A 23,508-nucleotide genomic window follows, 5' to 3' on the forward strand; every position below is an offset into this window, starting at 1 on the left:
CCCTGTGGCAGTCATTTTATCCTATCTTTGCTGAATGCTATACTCTATCCAGAAGGAAAGCCTGGGAGACTCTGGTGGACACCTGGCCCCCTTCTCTGTAGGTCCTAAGAGCTAGGATAGCACTGACTTTCAGAGAGGAGCCTGAGGTAGACCTAGTGGCTTTCAGGGACTCCTTGAAGGTTTCATCCAACCTCCATTTAAGAAGACTCCAGGGCTTCCCTGGTGGCGCAGTGGTTGAGAGTCCGCCTGCCGATGCAGGGGACACGGGTTCGTGCCCCGGTCCGGGAAGATCCCACATGCCGTGGAGCGGCTGGGCCCGTGGGCCATGGCCGCTGAGCCTGTGCATCCGGAGCCTGTGCTCCGCGATGGGAGAGGCCAGAACGGTGAGAGGCCTGTGTATGGCAAAAAAAAAAAAAAGACTCCAGGGCTTCCCTGGTGGCTCAGTGGTTAAGAATCCGCCTGCCAGTGCAGGGGACACAGGTTCGAGCCCTGGTCTGGGAAGATCCCACATGCCGCAAAGCAACTAAGCCCATGCGCCACAACTACTGAGCCTGCACTCTAGAGCCTGTGAGCCACAACTACTGAAGCCCATGTGCCTAGCTCCTGTGCTCCGCAACAAGAGAAGCCACCGCAGTGAGAAGCCCGTGAACTTCAATGAAGAGTAGCCCTCACTCACTGCAACTAGAGAAAGCCCACGTGCAGCAATGAAGACCCAACACAGCCAAAAATAAAAAATAAACAAACAAACAAATAAATAAAAAGGGAAAAAAAAGAAGAACACTCTATTCTGCAGGCAGGGACCTCAGCCTTCCATGACAGCCTTGTCACATTAGGGCAGACTATTTAGGCTTGATGTATCTTCCACTTAAATTCAACTCATGGTTGGTCTAGTAATGGAAATATGGGATGGATAGCTACTTTAAAAGCCAAACTATAACCTTCATAGTTTCACCAAAAGAAATTATCATCAGTTTTCAAATTAAGATTCAATATTTTATATATATACATATCCATGTTGCTTGCTTAGAGAGACTTTTGGGATGACCTTATGGTGAAGAATTAAAGGATGCCAAGAGATGGAGGCCCTGAAAACTGGGGATAACTTTCTGAGAGATGAAAGAGATCCCGTAGTGAAGGTACTTAGCGTACATGTCAGATGCTGGGGGTAAAGCAGCAGCCTGGACAAAGAAAAAGTATGCTCAAGACTTCTCTGGTGGTCCAGTGGTTAAGACTCCAAGCTTCCACTGCAGAGGGCACAGGTTCGATCCCTGGTCAGGGAAGTAAGATCCTTCATGCCTTGCAGTGTGGCAAAAAAAAAGCTTTTGAAAATACAACATGCAATCGTTTTTTTAAAATTTATTTATTTTATTTATTTTTGGCTGCATTGGGTCTTCGTTGTTGCACGCAGGCTTTTCTTTAGTTGCGGTGAACGGGGGCTATTCTTCATTGAGGTGTGCGGGCTTCTCATTGTGGTGGCTTCTCTTGTTGCAGAGCATGGGCTCTAGGCAAGTGGGCTTCAGTAGTTGTGGCACACGGGCTCAGTAGTTGTGGCTCACGGGCTCTAGAGCACAGGCTCAGTAGTTGTGGCACACGGGCGTAGTTGCTCCGCATCATGTGGGATCTTCCCGGACCAGGGCTTGAACCCGTGTCCCCTACATTAGCAGGCGGATTCTTAACCACTGCACCACCAGGGAAGTCCGCAATCATTTTTAAGACTCAGTGTACACACCTCACTCCTGATACTATTTCTGGTGTTATAAGGAACATATATTTTAATTGAATTTAATTGAAGTTCTGTCCTCAGAATTTTACATTTTACATTTCTTAACTTTAACTTTACATTTCTTAATTATGGGGCCAAAAAACAAAAAAATTACTTTAAAAAAAAGTAAGACTTCAAAAAAAAGAAAGAAAAAGCATGCTCTTTAAGTATCAGAAGGGAGAGAGGAGTAAGTCCCATTCTAAATTACATAACTTCAAAAAGGAGGATGAAGCAGATACCCCTGCATCCCATTTAACACATCATTTATGCAAAATGAAGTTTGATTATAGCTGACCTTTTGAAATGATTTTAAAAAGATCGATAAAATTAACAAACCCACGTCTCCCTTCACTAGTATATGAGATCTCTTAACAATTTCCGAGCTGAACAGCCTCACCAGCACGCCATGTACTACCTCCGCTTGCTGATGACTGAAGTGGCCTGGACTAAAGATGAATTGAAAGACGCCCTGGATGGTGAGACTCTTTCTACTTATAGCCTAATGCTTTCTTCATTCTTTTCTAAAATCATTTTGGTTTATCGTATTACCTAGTGTTTATGCTTTCTAATAACTTGTAGTTCCATTAAAGCCAGCTGTGCATACTGTTTTGGGGGGTTTTTTGTTTTTTGTTTTTTTTTTACAAAAGCAGTGGTGGCCTTTGAAGTGGCTTTTGTATTCAGGCAGTTTAACCACATTTGCTGTTTTCAACCTGGACCCACAACAGTCAGTTATTACTGTACATAGATTTCTGCAGATGACAGTGTTTTGACCCAAGCACTTACCTTTTTAATATTGAAGTTTTCAGAAAAGGAAAAAAGGGCTGAGCTTAAAAGTCTTATCACACAGAAAGAATGCTTAGGCATTTTTGTTGTTGTTGTTGTTTTTGTTTTTGTTTTTTTGCGGTACGCGGGCCTCTTACTGTTGTGGCCTCTCCCGTTGCAGAGCACAGGCTCCGGACGCGCAGGCCCAGCGGCCATGGCTCACGGGCCTAGCTGCTCCGCGGCATGTGGGATCTTCCCGGACCGGGGCACGAACCCGTGTCCCCTACATCGGCAGGTGGACTCTCAACCACTGCACCACCAGGGAAGCCCGCTTAGGCATTTTTAGATCTATTCAGTTTGGTTAAAAATGGAAAATATGTAAAGCCTAAAGAGTCATCTTTTGTTGCTTTTTTCCTAAAATTTTAAATCTAGTTTTCAGAGGTTTTGCTTTAAAGTCCTAAATTCCTCAAGGGCAGTGAATTATGCCTTCCTTTTATCCTCTTTATTTAGTATCTAGTATATTATGCCGTCAGTGCGTGTCTAATGAATGTCTATTCAGTGGAATGAAATTACTTTCAGGGTTGTTTCATTGGAAAGAATATAGACCAATACTACCCTTTATTATTGTTTTATCTTTCCACTTCTCAGCATTACTTTACCTATTAATCTTTCTTCCTACATGCTCAGCAATAAGAGAAAAGAAGTGTTGGGCTTCCCTGCTGGCGCAGTGGTTGAGACCGCAAAAAAAAAAAAAGAAGTGTTGAATTTTTAATGATCTTTTATGACAAGTCCTTTCTTATTATGTATCACTACGCCTTTGATGACTTTAGTGACAAATCAAGAGCAAAGTATTGAAGGTCATTATTTTATTGGTTGAGTAGGCATATAGATTATAAAATTCATTAACTAGAACAGATACGTTTTTAATCTGGACAGTTAACACATCTTTCTTTGCAAAATGATTATGAGTCACATCCAGTTGTAACAAGCAGGAATTTTACCTTTTTAAAAAAATACCACATAATTGATTTTAAATACATGTTCAAGAGACCGAACCTGCATTCAGCATGATCCAAAAGCAGAGATTTGGGGATTCCCACCCGCTTTGTTAGATTCTGGGTCAGATGGTATATGAATTATAAGCAGAATTAGTTCTAAAGTTTCACATAGGCATGTGATGCCTTCCTAAAATGTGTTTTATAAAGAGAAAGTCAGCACTTTTTCCGTTGAAATTTTCTGCTCTAATAATCATTCTGTTTTGACATATATATATTCATCAATAATCCGGTAATGCCAACATGGCTTAATCTGGAGACAACTCAGTATGAGAGGCTGGCTCCCCCTGACTCTACGTCTGTCAGCTATCCAGGTGCCAGGGTAGCAAGAACCTCAGAATTCAGTGTGGTCCAACAGCAGGTACTGCCTGCCTGCTCTGCACCAGGCGCCAGGCTGCTGGTGCTTGAGATTAAAAAATGATCAATTAGGTGGGGTTTCTTGGATCAAGGAGCTCCAGTCTAGTGGCAAAGCATAAATGTAAAACAGATTGTTTTTTTGTAGAGGCAAAGAGACTGAGTATTGTTGTAGAAGTTTGCAGAGAGAGCTGAGGGGTCTAGTGAAGGAGACTTCTAGGGCAGTGCAGTGGAGTGCGATGGGTATGCATTTTGGAATTAGACTAAGATTCAAATGCAGCTCTGCCACTTACTAGCTTGATGACTTTGGACAAGAAACTTAAATTTTCTTAACTTCAGTTTTCTCACCTTTAAAATGGGGATAATAGCGCATAATTTATAGTTTATAAGATAACATCTGTAAAATGCCTGCTGCATAGTAAGCACTTGTTAATTCCCTTCCTATGTCTCTCTTTAAATTTTATTCACTAATTTTAGCATCCATTGCAGCATTTATTAGTATGGTGTCCTAATGGAGAAGGGACAACTCTTCTTTACTGAAGAATTAAATCAGTACATGTAAAAGTAATGAGAAGAACAGAAAATTCACTATTAGGATTCCATAATAATAATTGATACAGGCAGTATCCACCATTGGATGCTAAATTAGTGGGTAAAAGTTAAATAAGGACAAAATATTTGTGTAGTCTCAAAGTATTTCCTCCAAAGTAAATATTTAGAAATTATAATGGGAAAAGAAGGCATTGGTGGGGTGGCTTTTCCTAATTGCTTGTAGAGCATACATGAGTTCCTTAATTATAACCAAAAGATTAAAACAGTCCCCTGGCAGACAGCACTATAACCACGTGGTCAGTGTTTACATCACCAGTATTACAGCGTAACAGCATCATGTGCCCCCGATGTGATGCCCTGAGAAAGACATATTACCTCTGGGGTATTGTTTCTAAGAATACAGAAGCTCAATTTAAGCATGAGAAACACTAGACAAGCCCCAATAAAGGGCATTCTATAAAATAACTGAGCAGTACTGCTTAAAAATCTTAAGGTCATGAAAGGCAAGGAAAGACCAAGGAACTGTCACAGATTGGAGGAAACTAAGGACACATGACAAGTAAATGCAAGGTGGGATTGTGGGTTAGATCCTGGAACAGAAAAGGGATATTAGTGGAAAACCTGAAATCCAAATAAAGTCTGTATTTTAGTTAATAGTATTGTCCCAGTGTTAACTTCTTAGTTTTGATCATCATCCTATGATTGTTAAAGATGTTAACGTAAGAGAAAACTGGGTGAAGGGTATATAGGAACTCCCTGTAATATTTTTGCAACTCTTCTGTAAGTCTCAAATTATCTCAGAGTTTTTTTTTAAAAAGACCTTATAGGTAGAGCTTACTATTTCTTACACTTGTTTACAGATGTTACCCTTCCTCGCCTTAAGGCCTTCATACCTCAGCTCCTGTCACGGCTGCACATTGAAGCTCTTCTCCATGGAAACATAACAAAGCAGGTGGGGGATTGAGGTTTTAGCAATAATCTTTTATGCATCGTTGCAAGAGAAAATTTTACCCTAGTTGGTCTAAGATTACTAACTAACCACCACAGTGTGGCTGTATAAGCACATTAGTGTTGACTCAGGCTTCCCTGCCCTATGCAGGAAGGTAGGGGAGGGTATTGGGGGAGCAGAATGATATTGGTTAACTGTGGACCTACTTTCACAGCTGTCTCCTCTGTTTTTGCCTGCCTCGTGCAATCATTGAAGGAAATGGGAATAATTATCCCTACTCTGTAAGACAGCAGGACTGCGTAGTGGATAAGAGCACATGGTGTAGAATCAGCCTGATTCAAATCTTGACTCTTCCGCTTACAAGTTATGTAATCTTCTGAAAACGTCTTAATCTCTCTATGCTCAGTTTCCTTATCAGTAAAATTACTTATAAGGATTAAATTAAATAGTATATTCCAAGTGTTTAGCATGTGGAAAGCATTCCAGATTCCCTTGGTAGTCTGTCTTAAAAACCCACACTCTCTACCACTCTGTTATATTGCCACCAAAACAATATGCCAAGGTCAGGTGCTAATAAGTGACTGAGACAGTATTCTTCCCCAGGTGAGTTTTATTCAGAATAAAGCCTCATGCTTACCTCCTTTGCTTTACTCTAACCCCAGGTGTCTGTGGTGTGGGTCATTGACTTGGGACCACCTTTCCATCATCAGTACCTCTCCAGCTTTGGCAGTGCCTTTTCCCCAGAATCGAGATCAGTGCTGATGATTGTCTGGGTCTCTGTTTCTCTTCACTACTACCATACTGACTCTATTGCAAATTGATGAGTTCAGTTTTTATCCATTTGAACAGGATCAAATGTATTTAAGATTTAAAAATCCACTTTTATGGTAAACTAGGTTAGTTTGTTTCACAAGGATGTTGTTTCATATTGCATGGGCTGCTATCTAATCAAGTTACATTTGTGATTTGTAATGTGCTATGACCTGTCTTCTTCCACAGGCTGCGTTAGGAATTATGCAGATGGTTGAAGACACCCTTATTGAGCATGCTCATACAAAACCGCTCCTTCCAAGTCAGCTGGTTCGGTATAGAGAAGTTCAGCTCCCTGACAGTAAGTGGAAATGTTATATCTTCGGTAATGGACTACTTTGACATAATATTGTGTGTGATTACAGATGAGTTGAAGTCACTTGGATGATAATATATAGTTTTATGGTAAAGATCTACTGGGATCCTCTACTATTTATAGCTAAAGGTAGATAATTCTGCAGGAAAATTATCTGTAGGAGTGCCAAAGAGGTAAAATTGGAGGTAGGCAATTATTTTGAAGCGAATGATGCTGGAATTGACTGGTAATTGAGTATAGAGGAGTTAGGAAAAAATCACAAAACTAAAGAAATGTTGGCTGTGAAGCATGAAATAAAATTTATTTATAAAAAATGTAAATTAGAATTAGGAGTGCATAGGAATCTTTGGCAGAAGACTCACAGGTGCAGATAACTGTATGCATATTTGATAAGGAATTAATATAAAGAATTGATAATAATATATTGTAGTTTGCAATGTTGGGTTACTTTTACATTAACAATGGTTTCCTTTGATACAGAACTCATTAAGCATTATTTTCAATATTGTTCAGAATTGTATGGTGGGAAGTATGTTAGACCAGGGATGAGAAGCATTGATTTTTTTCTTTAAACTTTTTCTAAAAGTAATCACTTCCTCTTCTGACCCCCCAGCACAGGTTTTCTGAACCTTTCCCTGTTTAACCTACTCAGCACTTCTTCTCTTGTATTGGGATTGAAGTGCATCTCCATCTCCCCTGTTAGGCTATACATTTCTTAAGGCTGGAGTCTGTGTCTGGCTCACTTGAGTAACTACTAAAGCATTACCTCAGGATCTCTTTGTTGAATGCTCAAAGACACTTTGAGCACAGCACTGCTTTTCTACATGGCCAGTCATTACAGACCTGGTAATGGTTACTTTCAAACTTCACTTAGTTTGTTCCTCAGTCACCGCAGCATGGCAGAGAGGGAGAGTCAGGAACTGCCATTCAAGGGAATTCCCTGGTGGTCCAGTGGTTAGAACTCTGCACTTTCACTGCCTAGGGCCCTGGTTCGATTCCTGGTTGGGAAACTAATATCCCACAAGCCGCTTGGTACAGCTGAAAGAACAAATGATTGAATGAATGAATAAAGTGCCATTCAAAAACCATAGCACATGGTCATCAGGCAATGACTAAACACTGTGTATTTGCTTAGTCACATTTACTACTCATGAAATAGTTATCAGATCATAAAGCATGGCCATCTGTTTATAACTTTGATGAATACTTGATCAGCATATCTGAGTTTTTGTCTTAGCTCTCCACCATCCAACTTTGTGTCCTTGGACAAGTCACCCCGCTTCTCAGGGTCTAGATGAGTTTCCTCATCTCTAAAGTAAGGTGTTAGGCTAAGTCATCTCTAAGCATTGTGCACATTTGTGTAAATTTGTGAATTGACCTTCAGTGTGGGTGTTGGTAAACAATATTAGGAATAGAATGCTAAATAGATAATGGCACAACTAGTAATTTAAAAATTGTTTTGTATGGTTATTAAAACATAGGTAGTATTTCTGTTGAAGTTCTTATAGATACTAGCTATTTCTAATCTAGTATGTCACTACATTGTAGATTTCATTAACTATGGATCTCATTTAGCATTAATACTTAGTCATAAAATGGGTTTTTTATAAGTGTTTTTCCCTTGAAAGTCAGTGAGTATTTATAGAGGGCCCACCAAGTACAGATCACTGTATTAGGATTCCCTTGGGTAAGTTGAGTTTCACATTCTTAATGAATTAATTGTAATAGTTTGGAACTGCCAAAAGACACCAACCAAACTGAACAACTTCATAACAGCCAAACAAAACAGTAACTTTATTAAACCCTAAATAAATTTTTGAACGTGTTGCTGTCTTCTTGAAACTTCCTAGGAGGATGGTTTGTCTATCAGCAGAGGAATGAAGTTCACAATAACTGTGGCATCGAGATATACTACCAAACAGACATGCAGAGCACCTCGGAGAACATGTTTCTGGAGCTCTTCTGTCAAATCATCTCCGAGCCATGCTTCAACACCCTGCGCACCAAGGAACAGCTGGGTGAGGGGGAAGCAGGGGATGGCAGGATACCTCAGTCCGTGAGGAACAGCCATCGTCCTCGAGAGCATTCTCCACATGTACAGTCCCCTAGCATGATGCTTCAGGCATGCTCTACTCAGAAAGACTGTGAAAGCCTTGTTTGTGGGGAATCCGCTTCTAGAAGATAAGCAGTTAACATCTCATGGACATTAGAGCAGTTCTTAAGGAGATGATACTGTGTTTACATTACATACGAGTCTATAAAAAGGTCATTTTGGGTGGGATGCTAAGGGAAGTCTGTTATGGATGACAAGGTGGGAAGCAAGCCATCCACAGAAGCTTAGATTTACTGAATTTTGGGTTCATTGAGGGGACAGGTATTTTCTTTTATTCATCTTTGTTTCCCAAGCCTGGGGCACATAGAAGGTACTCAGTAAGTGTCTGTTGAGGAAATGTTTCGGCAGAGTTCTAGGCACTGTTAAAAGCCTTGGAGATCCTGGCAGGTTTGATCAATTAAGGAAAGAAACAAGCCCCAGTAATGTACATTGAATAACCAATGAAAAAGGATTTGGGTGAGTGTCCCCAAGTAACAATCTTTTTTTAAATAACCACAGTGGTAGATGCTGGACAGCAAAAGTGGATAAGTTATGGATAGTCTTTCCCTTCATGGAGCTCACAATCTAGTCAGGAATGCAGACCCGTAAGGAATAATTGTAGTACAGTGTGGCAAATGCTACTAAGTGTGTTCAAACTCTAAAGGCTATGCTGAAGGTAGGGAGGTGTGGTTTGGGGCAGAGCAGCTGGAGAAGGCAAGCCACCAACGCTGTTTAGGAAAGATGTAGACGGTAGGTAGTGTGAGCTCACAAGGTGACAATGGAAGTATGACCGTCAGTACTTGGTCTAAAGATTTGCAGTCTGAATGGAGTTAGTCCAGGAATGGGTTATCTAGCAAGAAATGCAATAGTGGAGGCAAATTCACATAAGGAACTTGGACGTGAAAGGAAGCCGAGCTAGGACAATGGTTAGGGGATGAAAATGAGTCCAGCATTTCATAGGGATGAGAATAACTTTAACATGGATTGAAGGGGATTAACTAGCAGACAAGGAGCAGCCTGGGAATATTGAGTTTGAAAGATAAACAAGGGTTTTATCTCCAAATTTCTAACTATTCTTCAGAGAGCTCTTGTGCCCTGTCCTTAGGAACTGAAGATATTTTAATTGCTCATTTCTTCAGAGGTGAATAATATAAAGCCCTAAAGTAGATTTTATTTGCTCTGACAGGATAATTTTTGAAAGATTAAAAGTGACCCATGTCTCAAATGCCAAGGTCCTGACTGGCTGGTGTTTGCATTTCAGGCTATATTGTCTTCAGTGGACCACGCCGAGCCAATGGCATACAGGGCTTACGGTTCATCATCCAGTCGGAAAAGCCACCTCACTACCTAGAAAGCAGAGTGGAAGCTTTCTTAATTACCATGGAAAAGTCCATAGAGGACATGACAGAAGAGGCCTTCCAAAAACACATCCAAGCATTAGCGATTCGTCGACTAGACAAACCAAAGAAACTGTCTGCAGAGTGTGCTAAATACTGGGGGGAAATCATCTCCCAGCAATACAATTTTGACAGAGGTAAGGCAAAATTAGGGCCCCAACATTCATGGCATGTAAGTAAAACATTTGAGGACATTGATGCCATTCTACAAAATGGTATTTGTTTTGTAGGTGATGTTCCAGTACGATTTGGGATGGGGGTGGAGGCATACCACTTCTAAAGAACCTTTTTTCATGTAACAACAATTTCCTAGTAGAAACTTTATCTTTTTTTTTTCCTTCTCTGAACTAGAGCTGGATCTATCTGTATCTCATAATAATGCACTAATAATAAATCTGATTTCACTTTTTGTGTTCATTCAGTACGCCCCTGAGGCTCTGAGCACAGATATGTAGTTATTTCTCATAACTCTAAACGGAAAATGTGCAAATTGAACTCTCTTGAGATAAGTGCTGCCCTGGAGGCGCAGGGGTTCAAACGTTTCCCTTTAGGGATCTCCCAGAATTTGTCAGTGCTTTTAGATTTGGGAGAGCTGTGCTCCCCAAAGTGTCCAGCTTATCAGCTTCCTTTTGCCTTTCTTAGAACAGAGATTAACAATGGAGTGTGCTCAGCTACACTAGAAGTCAGAAAGAGTTGGGTTGTGTTCTCACTGTGACACCAACAGGCCAAAGATCTCAGCCAAGTAACATTTTTTGGGCCTCTTGTTTCCTTACCTGTAATTTTTCTAGCAGTTGGATTCACTGTTAATAGTACTAGGTTGGCCAAGAAGTTCGTTCGGGTTTTTCCGTAAGATGTTAACGGAAAAACCTGTGCGAACTTCTTGACCAACCCAATACCTACCACTTATTGAGCATTTGCCCTGTGCCCCTGGTATTGTGTTATTGTCAGTTAAGTAGTTGTTATCCCCAATTTCTAGATGAGGAAACTGAGGCTCAGAAAAGTTGAAGTGACTAGCCCAAGACCCAACAGCTCATAACTAGAGAGACAGGATATCCTCTTACTTTTTACTTGAAATGTATTCCCTTACTACTTGCAGGAGCAGATGATCACTCAACAAGATGGATTCTTAAGAGTGTTGGAGTGAAGGATATTGTCATTTAGTGTATATTCTGGGATACTGAAAAAGAAAATACTGTAAATTCTTGTTTGATTACTTTTTTCAGATAATACAGAAGTTGCCTATTTAAAAACACTTACCAAGGAAGATATTATCAAATTCTATAAGGTAAGTTCAATTTGCATGTTTAGATTTTGACTGATAAGGAAATATTGTATGCACTGTGTGTGTGTTGCTGCTTTGAACCCATTCAAGCAGGATTTATGAAGGCATTTTTATGGACCTAAGTTTTTTTTTTCTTTTTTTTTGTGGCACGCGGGCCTCTCACTGTTGTGGCCTCTCCCGTTGCGGAGCACAGGCCCCGGACGTGCAGGCTCAGTGGCCATGGCTCACGGGCCCAGCCGCTCCGCGGCATGTGGGATCTTTCCGGACCAGGGCACAAACCCGTGTCCCCTGCATCGTCAGGTAGACTCTCAACCACTGCGCCACCAGGGAAGCCCTGGACTTAAGTATTTTTGACACATATTACTGTTAGGAAAAAGAGATAGTCCCTATTGAACCCAGTACTGTTTTTCTCTCCCTCTGGACTGAGGACCGTGGTGGCCCTTCCTGGCTTCCAGATCCACCTGTTTAGGTTACCCTTTTGTTTCTTCTCTCTGTTCCTCACCCCAGCCCACAAAGAACATCGCTGAGCTTTTGGTGGGAAGAAAGAGCAAAGAAAACAAATAGAACTTGGGAATCAGATTATTTTCCAGTCTCTGGCAACTATAAATCATCTTCACTAATTTAGGTGCCACTATGGCTTCTTTTAAAAATAAATGATTACTGGGTTTCCCTGGTGGTGCAGTGGTTGAGAGTCCGCCTGCCGATGCAGGGGACACGGGTTCGTGCCCCGGTCCAGGAAGATCCCACGTGCTGTGGAGCTGCTAGGCCCGTGAGTCATGGCCACTGAGCCTGTGCATCCGGAGCCTGTGCTCCACAACGGGAGAGACCACAACAGTGAGAGGCCTGCATACCGCAAAAAAATAAATAAATAAATTAATTAATTAAATGATTGCTCACCTTTGAACTGTATTCAGAGATCTTCTGAGTTGTTCTTTTTTTTAATTGTGTTTATTGAAGTATAGTTGATTTGCAGTCTTGTGTTAGTTTCAGGTGTACTTCAAAGTGATTCAGTTTTATATATATATATATATATATATTCTTTTTCATATTCTTTTCCATTATAGGTTATTATAAGATATTGAATATAGTTCCCTGTGCTATACAGTAGGATCTTATTGTTTGTCTATTTTATATATAGTAGTTTATATCTGCTAATCCCAAACTAGAGATTTGTGAGTTTTTTTTTTTAAGTAGAATGACTTTTAAAAAATTTTTTATACTAATTATTATATTTATTTATTTATTTTTGGCTGTGTTGGGTCTTCATTACTGCACGCATGCTTCCTCTAGTTGCGGTGAGCGGGGGCTACTCTTCGCTGCAGTGCGCAGGCTTCACGTTGGCGGTGGCTTCTCTTGTTGCAGAGCGCGGACTCCAGTAGTTGTGGCACGCGGGCTTAGTAGTTGTGCCTCGTGGGCTCTAGGGCGCAGGCTCAGTAGTTGTGGCGCACGGACTTAGCTGCTCTGTGGCCTGTGGGATCTTCCCAGGCCAGGGCTAGAACCTGTGTCCCCGGCATTGGCAGACGGGTTCGTAACCACTGCGCCACCAGGGAAGTCCCAGATTTGTGAGCTTTAAATGCGTGAGCTCACTGAGAAAGTTCAGTTCATCAAGAGAAAAGAGAGGCACCACCATTAAAGTTTTCCCAGTACAGCTTGAAGAGGTTTACACCATCTGAATTTTCCCCACCTGTAACAGAATTCATAGAAGGGTAGCAAAAATTTTAAGTGGGCATATAATGTGTGGTAACCATGCTAAGTGCAGAAATTAAAAATTTATGCTGCAATAGAGTTGTACCTAAAGTGTTATATATATTCTTTGTAATGTATTGGGACCGCTAATTTGTGTAAAATACTTTTATGTCTGTTTTTTAGGACAAGGAACAAAATTCTACTCCATAATTACCATAGTACCTTAGAATTATACCCTATCTAATATCCTTAGCCACTTCTCCTGGTTCATATCTGATTTATCAGACACCAGGTTTTTCATTGGGAGCTCAGGTCCTGCTTCATGCTAACATCTCTGGGAGGGACGTCATCTGCTTTTCAAGGTCACTTTTCAGGGATCTGTTGTAACTGCCGTAACAGGAGTGGTTCTCGTTGGAATGATTTTGCGAAATTAATTGTACAGTGAAGGCTAATCAGATCTAATTCACCACTGTTGGTGCTGTGTGGGAGGGTGAGGAAAAGAAAATAGCCCTGAGTTGGAGGTGCTGATAGTTTCATAGAAGAAAAGGGTGATTTAGCGCTGCCTACCAGTTACTTACACTTCCCCCCAGATCCTCTGCAGGACGACAAGGTTTCTGGTCTCTGTATGTGCAAACAAGTATTCGTATAGCCAGTAACACCTTAGCAATAAGAAAAGAGAGACAGTAGCAATTTTAGGTTCAAAATTTGACACTAAAAGACAGCATTTTGAATGTTCCTTTCTCAGCAATGGGATTTGAACCATTTTGGCTACGGACATGGCTGGCTGGGCAATTTACCATTTTCTTTACCTCATGGCTCCCTTGCATTGTGTAGAGGAATTGTGCTTTTTAGCAGTGATAATCTTTTTTTTTTTAATTTATTTTAAAATTTTGGCTGCATTGGGTCTTTGCTGCTGCATGAGGGCCCTCCCCAGCTGTGGGGAGTGGGGGCTACTCCTCGCCACGGTGCAAGGGCCTCTCATTGCGGTGGCTGCTTCCCCTGTTGTGGGCTTAAATAGTTGTAGCACAAGGGCTCTAGAGCACAGGCTCAGCAGCTGCGGTGCACGGGCCTAGCCACTCTGCGGCATGTGGGATCCTCCCAGACCAGGGCTCGACTCTCCGCGCCTTCCACTCAATTTTGCTCTGAACCCAAACTGCTTTAAAAAATAAAATCTATTAAAAAAAAATGTGTGGGGCTTCCCTGGTGGCGGGGACACGGGTTCATGCCCCAGTCTGGGAAGATACCGCATGCCGGGGAGTGGCTGGGCCCGTGAGCCATGGCCACTGAGCCTGCACATCCGGAGCTTGTGCTCCACAACGGGAGGGGCCACAACAGTGAGAGGCCCATGTACCGCAAAAAAAAAAAAAAAAAAAAAGTGTGTGTATGTATGTAACAAAAACACATACTTTTTTTTTTTTAATTAAAATTTTTTTCTTTTATTTTTTGGCCACACCATGCAGCATGTGGGATCTTAACTCCCCGACCGGGGATTGAACCCATATCCCCTGCAGTGGAAGCACAGAGTCCTAACCACTGGACCACCAGGGAACTCCCAACACATACATATTTTTTAAATAAAACAATATAGAAAATAAGATTCTGTTCTGAAATATAACCCCAGGTAGTCTTTGTGCCTGTGGAGAGAGCTGCAGTAGGACCGTGAGGGGCAGAGTTGGGTGTGAGAGCAGGGCTCCAGGACACGTGTCCGCTGCCAGGCTGTTCAGCCGTCCAGAGCCCTGCTCAGAGCTGCTGGCCTCCTCAGTGATCCGTGGGGCAGCAGCAGGAGCACATATGGCCTCTGAGCACAGACTCTGGGCTCAGCCCTAGCACCAACTAGCTAGCTCTGTGACCTTGGCCAAATTACTTAAGCTTCCTTATTTACAAAATAGAGATTATGGGGTATTCATTGCAATGAGGTATGTAAAGTGATTGACACTTAGTAGCATTTATTAAACAATCTCTATCATTATCTCTTTATTAATAATATTCAATCTTAGGATTTTTCAATATTTTAATCAGAATGTTTTAGATCGGAATATGTTTTCCTCCTTGGTATTATAAAGTGGGTTTTAGTTGTGTTGATTTACTACTTAAGACTGTCACACTTTGTGAGGTTAGTTACTTGTTCTCAACTGCCTACAAAAGAGGGTGCTCATGTTCAGCTCTATGTGGTTCCTAAGACATTTATTTTAAGACATTATTAGTTATGTGTGTTCAAAAAGAATGATGACTTAATATGATTTACTGTGATGTTTCCAGAAGAAATGAAGATTTCTCTTTCCTTCCACAAATTCTGTTATTTATTTGAGGTTACAGGTGGTACCTGATTATTGAATTTGTGAAAATAACAGTTATAAGACTGACTTTCTTGTCTTAAAAAAATGAAAGTATTTATTACCAAGCTTATGCTAAATCTAGAACAGGCTTTCCCTAGCTATGTTCCATGATACAAGATACTAATAGGGGGTACCTAGAAAAAAGGTTTTCGTGACCATGTATGTTTGGGAATGACTACTCTTTATTCTCATTCTTGGAGAATCACAGAGCATGTAAGCTTTTGAAAAGTTCTAAGAACCCCATTGTTAAGATTTCTTTAGCCCAGCATTTGTTTAGTTTTGATTAACAAAATATTTCCTACGCTGCTATCACTATGGACATTTTTTTTTTTTTTTTTTGCACAGAATACCTATAAATATCTCCTAGGACTCTAGTGTTCCTTAGAATAGAGAAATTCTAAGAAATTTCTGCAATTGGTTGAAAATGCAATTGGTTGGTTTTTAGAAAAATGGGGATTATCCAAAGTTGGTCAGGAAATTGAACAGGATATTCTGCTGTAACCAATACAGGTTAAGAGGGCAATGAAGGTTTGGGTGAAAAGGGATCAAGAATAGATCTTTGGAAGCAAACGTTTTACTCCAGTAAGATGCTCTCACATGAGGCACTGCTTGTTACTGGAGGCTGACCAGGGCTGAGCTCCTGAAAGAGGCTGTTCTGCCAGCTGGCAGAGCCGTGGGCAAGCTTGCTGTGCAACCTCAGCAGGGCTTCCATTGCAGCTGCACAGGGCCAGGCTTGCAATAACTGTTCCGTAAATAACTGTGAGTCAGTCTGGCTTTGCTGATGATCTCTTCCTCTGAGGTTACAAAACATTGCTGCTGGCTGAGGCATCAGGGGAAGCTTCATCACCACTTGTGTTTTCCCTTTGGAAAAGACAGATACAGGTCCAGCATCAAGGAAAAGGTGAGGAGACACTTCCCCACAGGATCCTTCTGCCAGCGTACCACTCCTGGCTTTCTTGGTAGTAACTAAGGGGAGTCCCTCAAAGCAACGTGGTGGAATGGAGAGAACAAGCAAACCTTGCTTCTGGCACCATCCCTTCCAAGCTGTGTGACTCTTTGTTTTAGAGTCAGTCTCTAAAACAGGAATCATCATGATGTTTAGCTTACAGAGAATCAAGTGAGCTAACATAGGAGAGAGGCTGATACAAGATGACACTCAAGAGATGTTAGTTTTCTTCTTCTCTTAGGGGGGCAAGCATTGTGGTCATCCCTTAACTAAGCTCAGGCCATTGTCTCTGCAGACACTGCAGATCAGTAGGTGCAGCCCTGCGTCACACCCCAATGAGAACTAGGCTAGGGTTTTAATCCCAGCGCAGGTATGTACTAGCCTGGGAGCTTGAGCGCTTAATCTCCTTGGACTCAGTTTTCTCATCGTAAGATGGGGTTAAGAATAATTCTTGCCTACCCTCCTAATCTTTGTGGAGTTCAAATGAACTACTCTAGGTAAGGGGAAAGAAAGGGAGGCGCCTTTACTGTTTCTGACTGCGTGAGAGCTGATTCTTCATGGTCGTAGGAGAGCACCTCATTTTAAGTTCCTTAGTGGGGCAAAAGGGCGACCTTGCTATTCTTTCCACCCAGGAAATGTTGGCGGTAGATGCCCCGAGAAGACATAAGGTATCCGTCCATGTTCTTGCCAGAGAAATGGATTCTTGTAAGTATTGAGTATTGACTTTTTCAAAAGTGTGTTTTTAGGCACACGATAGCTGTACCATGCCATAGTCACTATAGAGCACCAGGAAGTAAAGGGGCACAGAAGGGGAACTAACTGGAGACAGGGTCTGCTCTGTCAAAGCAAAAATAAGGGGAAAAAGGAAGTGAGGCAGTGAAGGAGAGAGCCAACAGCAGATGACACAGTGCCGAGCTGGCCACAGCTCCATAAGAAAACAAGGCCAGGTGCTGGTAGGACATCTCCAAAGAAGCTGTATGGAAAAACTGCATGTCGCAGGGGAAGGGTGAGCAGTTTATCTGCCCTTCCCATCTCCTGTCTTGGACTGGCCAGGGTTTGCCCCATGACCATTTACTCCCCCAGCCTTCCAGATTGTTTTACTGGGTCCTTCCGGGTGGCCAGAACCTCAGGGTCCAGTGAGGTCAGAGCTGGGCGCTAAAGCAGCTGCGGCCAAGGCTATTTAAGCACAGTAACATCATGAACCATCATTAGGGACACTCTGGATAGGAGGCAGGACAAGCGAACAAGGCCTTGGGAGCACACACCCCAAAAGGATCTGAAAGGTACATGAATGGGACCTGGTGCAGATTTTTAGTGAGCTGACTCTGGTTTGTGTTTGTTTGTTTGTTTGTTTGCTCTCATGTACAAGTATCAATAAGTGCAAAGCATTAAACCTTTTGTTTTTTATAGGTCCTGTGGTTGGAGAGTTCCCATGTCAAAACGATATAAATTTGTCACAAGCACCAGCCTTGCCACAAGTAAGAAATATAAATTTCATGTTAGCTTGCCCTGTTAGAGGACTTCCTACTTAGAAGGAGCTTGTTTCACCAGGACACATAAGACCTAGAGATTTCAGGTTACGAGGTATTCGGGCATCTACTTTAGGTCTCCCTTAAAGACCAGGTTGCCATTCTTTCCTTTTTCAGCTGCAGAGACTCAGCCTTTTCCCTTGTCCGCCTTGTCCTCTAGCTTGAACAGTTGTGTTACTCTGCAATGAGTCATCTCCAGCCGCATTTATCCCAGCCTTTTCCATAGTGCTTGTGCATTTTAATCATCTGGAAAGGCTGGCATTTACTTGCAAGAAGAGGAAGCTGGCAGTGTAATTAGGCTCTTGCCGGGTGGGCACACTGGCCTCTACCACTGCGCCAAAGCAGCGGTCCTGAGCCCTCAATGGGCCTGCCCTTGAGTGCCCGGAGGAAAGCCAAGATTCTTCCCTCTGGCCCAGAGTCCCACTGGGGACATTTACCATAGGTTTGCATAGACCCTCTGACCTTACTGATCCAGGAAGAGAGGTCAGTAGATATAAAATGTAATATATAGTGTAGAAACCAGTGTGTATATATAAAAATAAAGTTTATGTCCTGTTCAGTCTGCTTTTTAGGCTAAATACACTAAGAGAAAACTTTTTTTCTTTGCAGCCTGAAGTGATTCAGAACATGACTGAGTTCAAGCGTGGTTTGCCACTGTTTCCCCTTGTGAAACCACATATTAACTTCATGGCTGCAAAACTCTGAAGATTCCTCACGGGCGGGAAAGTGCAAGTGGATGCATTCCTGAGTCTTCCAAGGGCTAGGAAAACAATCTTGGCCACTTTAATATTTTCTGGTTCACTATTAGAGAGACAAACAGAAAAAAAAAAAGTTGTCAAATGTCATTATGTAGAAATATTAAAAATCCAAAGTAATTAAATTACAGAATCTTATAGATGTAGAATATTTTTTAAATACATGCCTCTTAATATTTTAAAAGTTTTCTTTTCATTACTAAGAGAAATGTCCCTTATATAACAATACTTAAAATGATGGATGATATTCCTATAGAAACTTTCTTCCTTATTCTGTAAAATATCACTTGTCAGAAGAAAAATATGTTAGCTTTTTTCTAAAAGCCTCCTAGGTTGACAGAAAAGACTTCAAAACATATAGAAAGATAATACCTTTTTAAAAATGGATCCTCAATTTTGCTTTCTACTTAATGGTTTCATGTAAATAATGGAGAACATTACATTTGGCAGATAATGAACAAAGCAATGTAATTTTCTTTTATTAGTGAAATTGCTGATTATATAAGGCATGGTTTTAATCTTTTTATAGAATTTGAACATGTTTTTTATTCAAACTAGTAAAATGCTGGAAAACTCTAGAACACCCTACTTATTTACAGTGCTAGAAATACAGACTTACCTTAACATCAATTTTGTCCCAAACTGAATTTCTCAGGATTACTGTGATTTGTTTTTTTCTGATTGAATTATATTGACATTCTTGTTCATAGTTGGTTTGCAGTGTTCCATCAGTGTCACTTTTTCCCATCAACACGTTGCTGTATTTATTTAACAAAAACAAACAGGGTCAACTTCAGATCCCACTGAGTGTGTGACATGCTTTTCCAGCATCATCTGTTCTAAACACCTGTAACTTTTTACTACCACGAAATTGCAGTCAGTATGCGAACCAAAATATTTGCTCCATTATGAATATAAAAGGCAACACGTGCAAAGACACCTTTTTGGAGGTATAAAAAGGAAAGCCTTGGATTCTTAAATAGCGTGCCATCCATAGAGACTCTGAATCCTGTTTTGCTACCAGTCTAATACTGCCTTAAGTGTAAAGTTACTTTTTGAATATATAAATTCAAACATACAAACACATAGATGATGACTGGAGTGAACTTTTAAAAAATATTTTTTTCATGAGATACAATTTTGGATGAAATTGTTACTGTAGATTTAACAGCTGTTTTGAAATATTTACTGTTATTAAAACTTAAAGAGAAATTGGAGACATACAGGCACTAGTAACAGTAAGTGGCCCTGTAGTTCACTAACTCAGGCAAAGTAAAGAATGGCATTTTCAGATGACATTTTACCTCCATATGACTTGATTTGCCAGGACTTCTTTCTGTAGAGTCATGTCTTTTCACATCTTAAGTTTTCACCTTTGTTATTTTTCTGAATAATCTGAATTTGGGGCAAGAATGATAATCACAACTGTGGAGGCTCCTTTTGAAAGCGGGGCTCCATTTCTACTGTCAGACGTGGTGCTGTAACCACCTTTTTATCCCTATCTTCAAGAGCTTCCTTGTATGAAGCCTGTCTTTGTCCATCAGAAGGTGCGTGAGTCATCATCACTTCCTTCTGGTTTTATGCATTTGTAGACTATGCAGCTTTTCATCAAACTGCAGATATATACGAGAGGGATCAAAAACTAGTCCTGAGTGCATAAATCCACCACTGGAAAAGTAAATAATCCACTTATATCTTTTCTGTGGAAAATTATGTGCTACTGGGTAACTTTTTGCTCTTTAACAAAAAGGGAGGGGGTGAAATTTAACAGTATCATTTTTATGAGAAAGTCACGTGAAGAAATCTGAAAGGCATCTCATGTAGTCTTACAGGAACCTGTGGTTGCTCTTGAGCGTGCTCCGGCATTGTCTGGTTTCCACTTTGGATCTAGAGCTACTGTTGGATCACTCAGGCATACTTATGGATTCAGCTACATGGGTCCAAGCTGCAGTCCCTGAGCAATAACAGACTACCTGGATACCGCTCTTTACTCAGCGCTTAGTAAATGAGATTTGTGAAACACACTAAGGTGTTAGTTACCCGTGACTTTTTGAAAAGTCTTCTTTTTCACTACTTGATGTGGAAGAGAGAGCATGTGACACAGCCAGTATGTGGTAGAGTGCTAGGGTAATCCTGTTTACAATAAATTGCCTGAATTTCACCTCTGGAGTTTGCATTTGTATTATTTTTACAGCTTCAGTGGCCAGTCCTCAGCCTACCTCTCAACATCCCGATATGACGATGTTTCTTGCTTTCATTGTTCCTAATGTAGAAAGCAGTGGATTTTTTTTTTAAGTGAATCTGGGTAACAGTGATTTAGTCAAATAAATGGGTCAATTTCACAGTCTTAAGAGTAGATCACTTTTGTAAAACAGGAGTCTCAGTGTGAGAGGCTGAACTCCTTGCTGACCCCAAACCCAGAAAGATTTGTCCTGTGAGTTTCAGGGAGGAGAATTCAGAAGGTAGAAAAAATATTTCTCTCCTCATCTTCCTCGCATGTCTCCAGCAGCAGGTTAGGCAGATGTCTTGTCTGATCCCTGGCTCCTTACTCCCTGTCAAAAGAATCTTTCCACTCGTGTGGTTACCAGCTGGTTCGACCAAGCATTTCAAGAGGGAATCTGGTTGTTCTTCCATTTCTAACCTAGGACAGTAGTGCAGGGCACATGGTCAGCTTTGTGCTCAGGCAGGACACAGCTGCCCCATCCGGAGGCCTGGAGCCACCCCAGGTTTTAGGGCTTGGTGCAGTTTCCCCCTCTCTCATGGTGTGTGAGGGGAATCATCTGGTCCCCTTCTCTTATTCGCAGCATGCTTATGGTGAAAACCAAGGATTCTCACATACTCATCTCCCTTTGTAAGGATGGTTCCTGCCCTCCTAAGCCCTCCCTGGAAGGGCCTCTGACCAGTAGGCTTCTAGATCCCTGGTATTCTGTGCTGCCCATCCGATGAAGTTCATTCACTGTCCTTATCAACCTGAACGTTGACCACTGCATGGTTTCTTGTGGCAAAGCTTATTGGTAGTACTGAATTGCTACTTTTCTCACCCAATCTTTTGACGTGGGAGGACGATGATTAAAATCATCATCATCCCAGGTTTTCGGAAGTGAAAATAGGCTCAGAAAGGCTAAACGGTTTGCCCCAGACCATGCAGGAAGCAGGGATTCAAACCTCCACTCAGATCTTTAAACTCTAGTTCTCATTGCTCCATGTGGATTTCCTGTAATAATGGGTACCAAGTCTACAAAGGTACTTGTGGAACAAAGTAGAAGGGCAGTTGCTTTTACATGTGGATGAAACTTAACTTTTTTCACCGATACCACCTTAGTGTCCCAACCTTTGCCAACTTAGACCAAGTGAGACCAAGTCTCCAAGTCTGTGTGCCTCTCCTCCAGTCCTCTGTTGTTTCCCCTCTGCTGGACACCCTTGTGGCCAGTTATCACCACTGGGATCTCCCTCCCTCTTGGAGTCAATCCAGACCCATGCCTCCTGGCCTGCTAGGCCCTTAAATCAATGCAAGCTCTCCTTGCTGTCGCCCCTGGAGTGATGAGATGATCTGGAATCTTTCAAGTGATTCTGAATGAGAGTGTGAAGAAGAGTCAAGTTCATCTGTAACCCCACCACTCCAAGGCAACCACATTTTTTGCATTGTTATTTTGCAGTCTTTTTCCCGTGCATGTAGAATGGGGTCATATATTCAGTGTTACAACTTTTTCCTTCCATAATCCAACTATGTTGAGAATTTTCCACGTGGATACTCTTGGGAAATTTGTGGTATTTGCTGTTGTTGTTATTATTGTTGAGTTTTTGGTGTCATACTGTAGTTTGTTTATCCAGTCCTCTTAAGAGTGGGATATTTAGGGTGTTTTCAAACTCGGATCCATGATAAAACTCCTTGTGCAGACAGAGTATGTGTGTGGTTTTCTGATTATTTCTTTAAATCACTGGGTTGTAGAATATGAATATATCATTTAACTTATTTTTGGAAAAGTTTTAAATCTACAGAAGTTGTAGAAATAGTACAGTGAATGCCCATATAGCCTTCACCCTGTATTCACCAGTTTAATAATGTTTGCTGCGCGTTGCTCCCTCCCTCCCTCTCTCTCTGTAGATGTCGTGACTCCTCACCCCTAAATACTTCATCAAGTATCTCCTAATAACATTGTCGATGTGTAGTCAGGAATTGGGTCTCACCCAAAGGTAGGTCTGGCCTGTGTCCCCTTTGTTTTTGTTTAGACATTATAGACAAATAAGTTTGACAACTTAGATGAAAGAGGTACATTTCCTGAAAGACACAAATTACCAAAACAGACATGAAAGGAAATAGAAAATATGAATATTCCCTTAATCTGTTTTAAGAAATAGAATTAATGCCCTTTCCACAAAGAAAATCCCAAACCCAGATGGCTTCATTGGTGAATTCTATCAGACATTTAAGGATGAAATTATACCAATCTTACATTTTAGAAAACAGGAGGGAACCCTTTTATGAGGTCAGCATTACCCTTAAACCAAACTCAGACAAAGGTATTTCAAGTAAAGAAAGCTCTAAATCAATTACCCTTTTAAAAGTCCTGAAAGTCTTTAACAAAATGTTGGCAATTTAAATCCAACAATGTATAAAAAGGAATTTTTTATACAGTTGATTTTCAAATATTATACCAACTTTACATGAAGACAGAGTGGGAGGAATGCAAGGTTGGTATAATATTTGGAAATCAATTATTATTGTTTACCATAGTGACAGAATTAAGGAGGAAAAACCACATAGTCGTTTCAATAGGTAGAGTAAGAGCATTTTACAAAGTTCATACTAACAGCTCTCAGCAAACAAGGAATGGAAGGGAACTTCCTCAACCTAATAAAGGTAATTTTAAAAATACCTACTGGTCACATCCTAAGTAAGGATAAAATATTGAATACTTTGACCC

General features: G+C 41.2%; 1 protein-coding gene across 2 annotated transcripts in view; it reads left to right on the forward strand.

Moving 5' to 3' along the window:
• The window catches only part of IDE (insulin degrading enzyme), a 125,899-nt gene extending 105,155 nt beyond the window's left edge, over positions 1-20,744 (forward strand). For both annotated transcript variants that reach the window (XM_081250007.1, XM_081250006.1), the window contains exons 17-25: positions 2,118-2,238; positions 5,346-5,437; positions 6,434-6,545; positions 8,411-8,578; positions 9,914-10,186; positions 11,273-11,334; positions 16,932-17,004; positions 17,710-17,777; positions 18,438-20,744. In XM_081250007.1, the coding sequence (XP_081106133.1) occupies positions 2,118-2,238; positions 5,346-5,437; positions 6,434-6,545; positions 8,411-8,578; positions 9,914-10,186; positions 11,273-11,334; positions 16,932-17,004; positions 17,710-17,777; positions 18,438-18,533 (1,065 nt within the window). In that variant the 3' untranslated portion in view covers positions 18,534-20,744. The remainder of the gene's footprint in view (positions 1-2,117; positions 2,239-5,345; positions 5,438-6,433; positions 6,546-8,410; positions 8,579-9,913; positions 10,187-11,272; positions 11,335-16,931; positions 17,005-17,709; positions 17,778-18,437) is intronic.
• The last annotated feature ends 2,764 nt before the right edge of the window (positions 20,745-23,508 follow it).

Source organism: Mesoplodon bidens (assembly GCF_964165515.1).
Source record: "Mesoplodon bidens genome assembly, chromosome: 1".
In the NCBI taxonomy this organism is placed as follows: Eukaryota; Metazoa; Chordata; class Mammalia; order Artiodactyla; family Ziphiidae; genus Mesoplodon; species Mesoplodon bidens.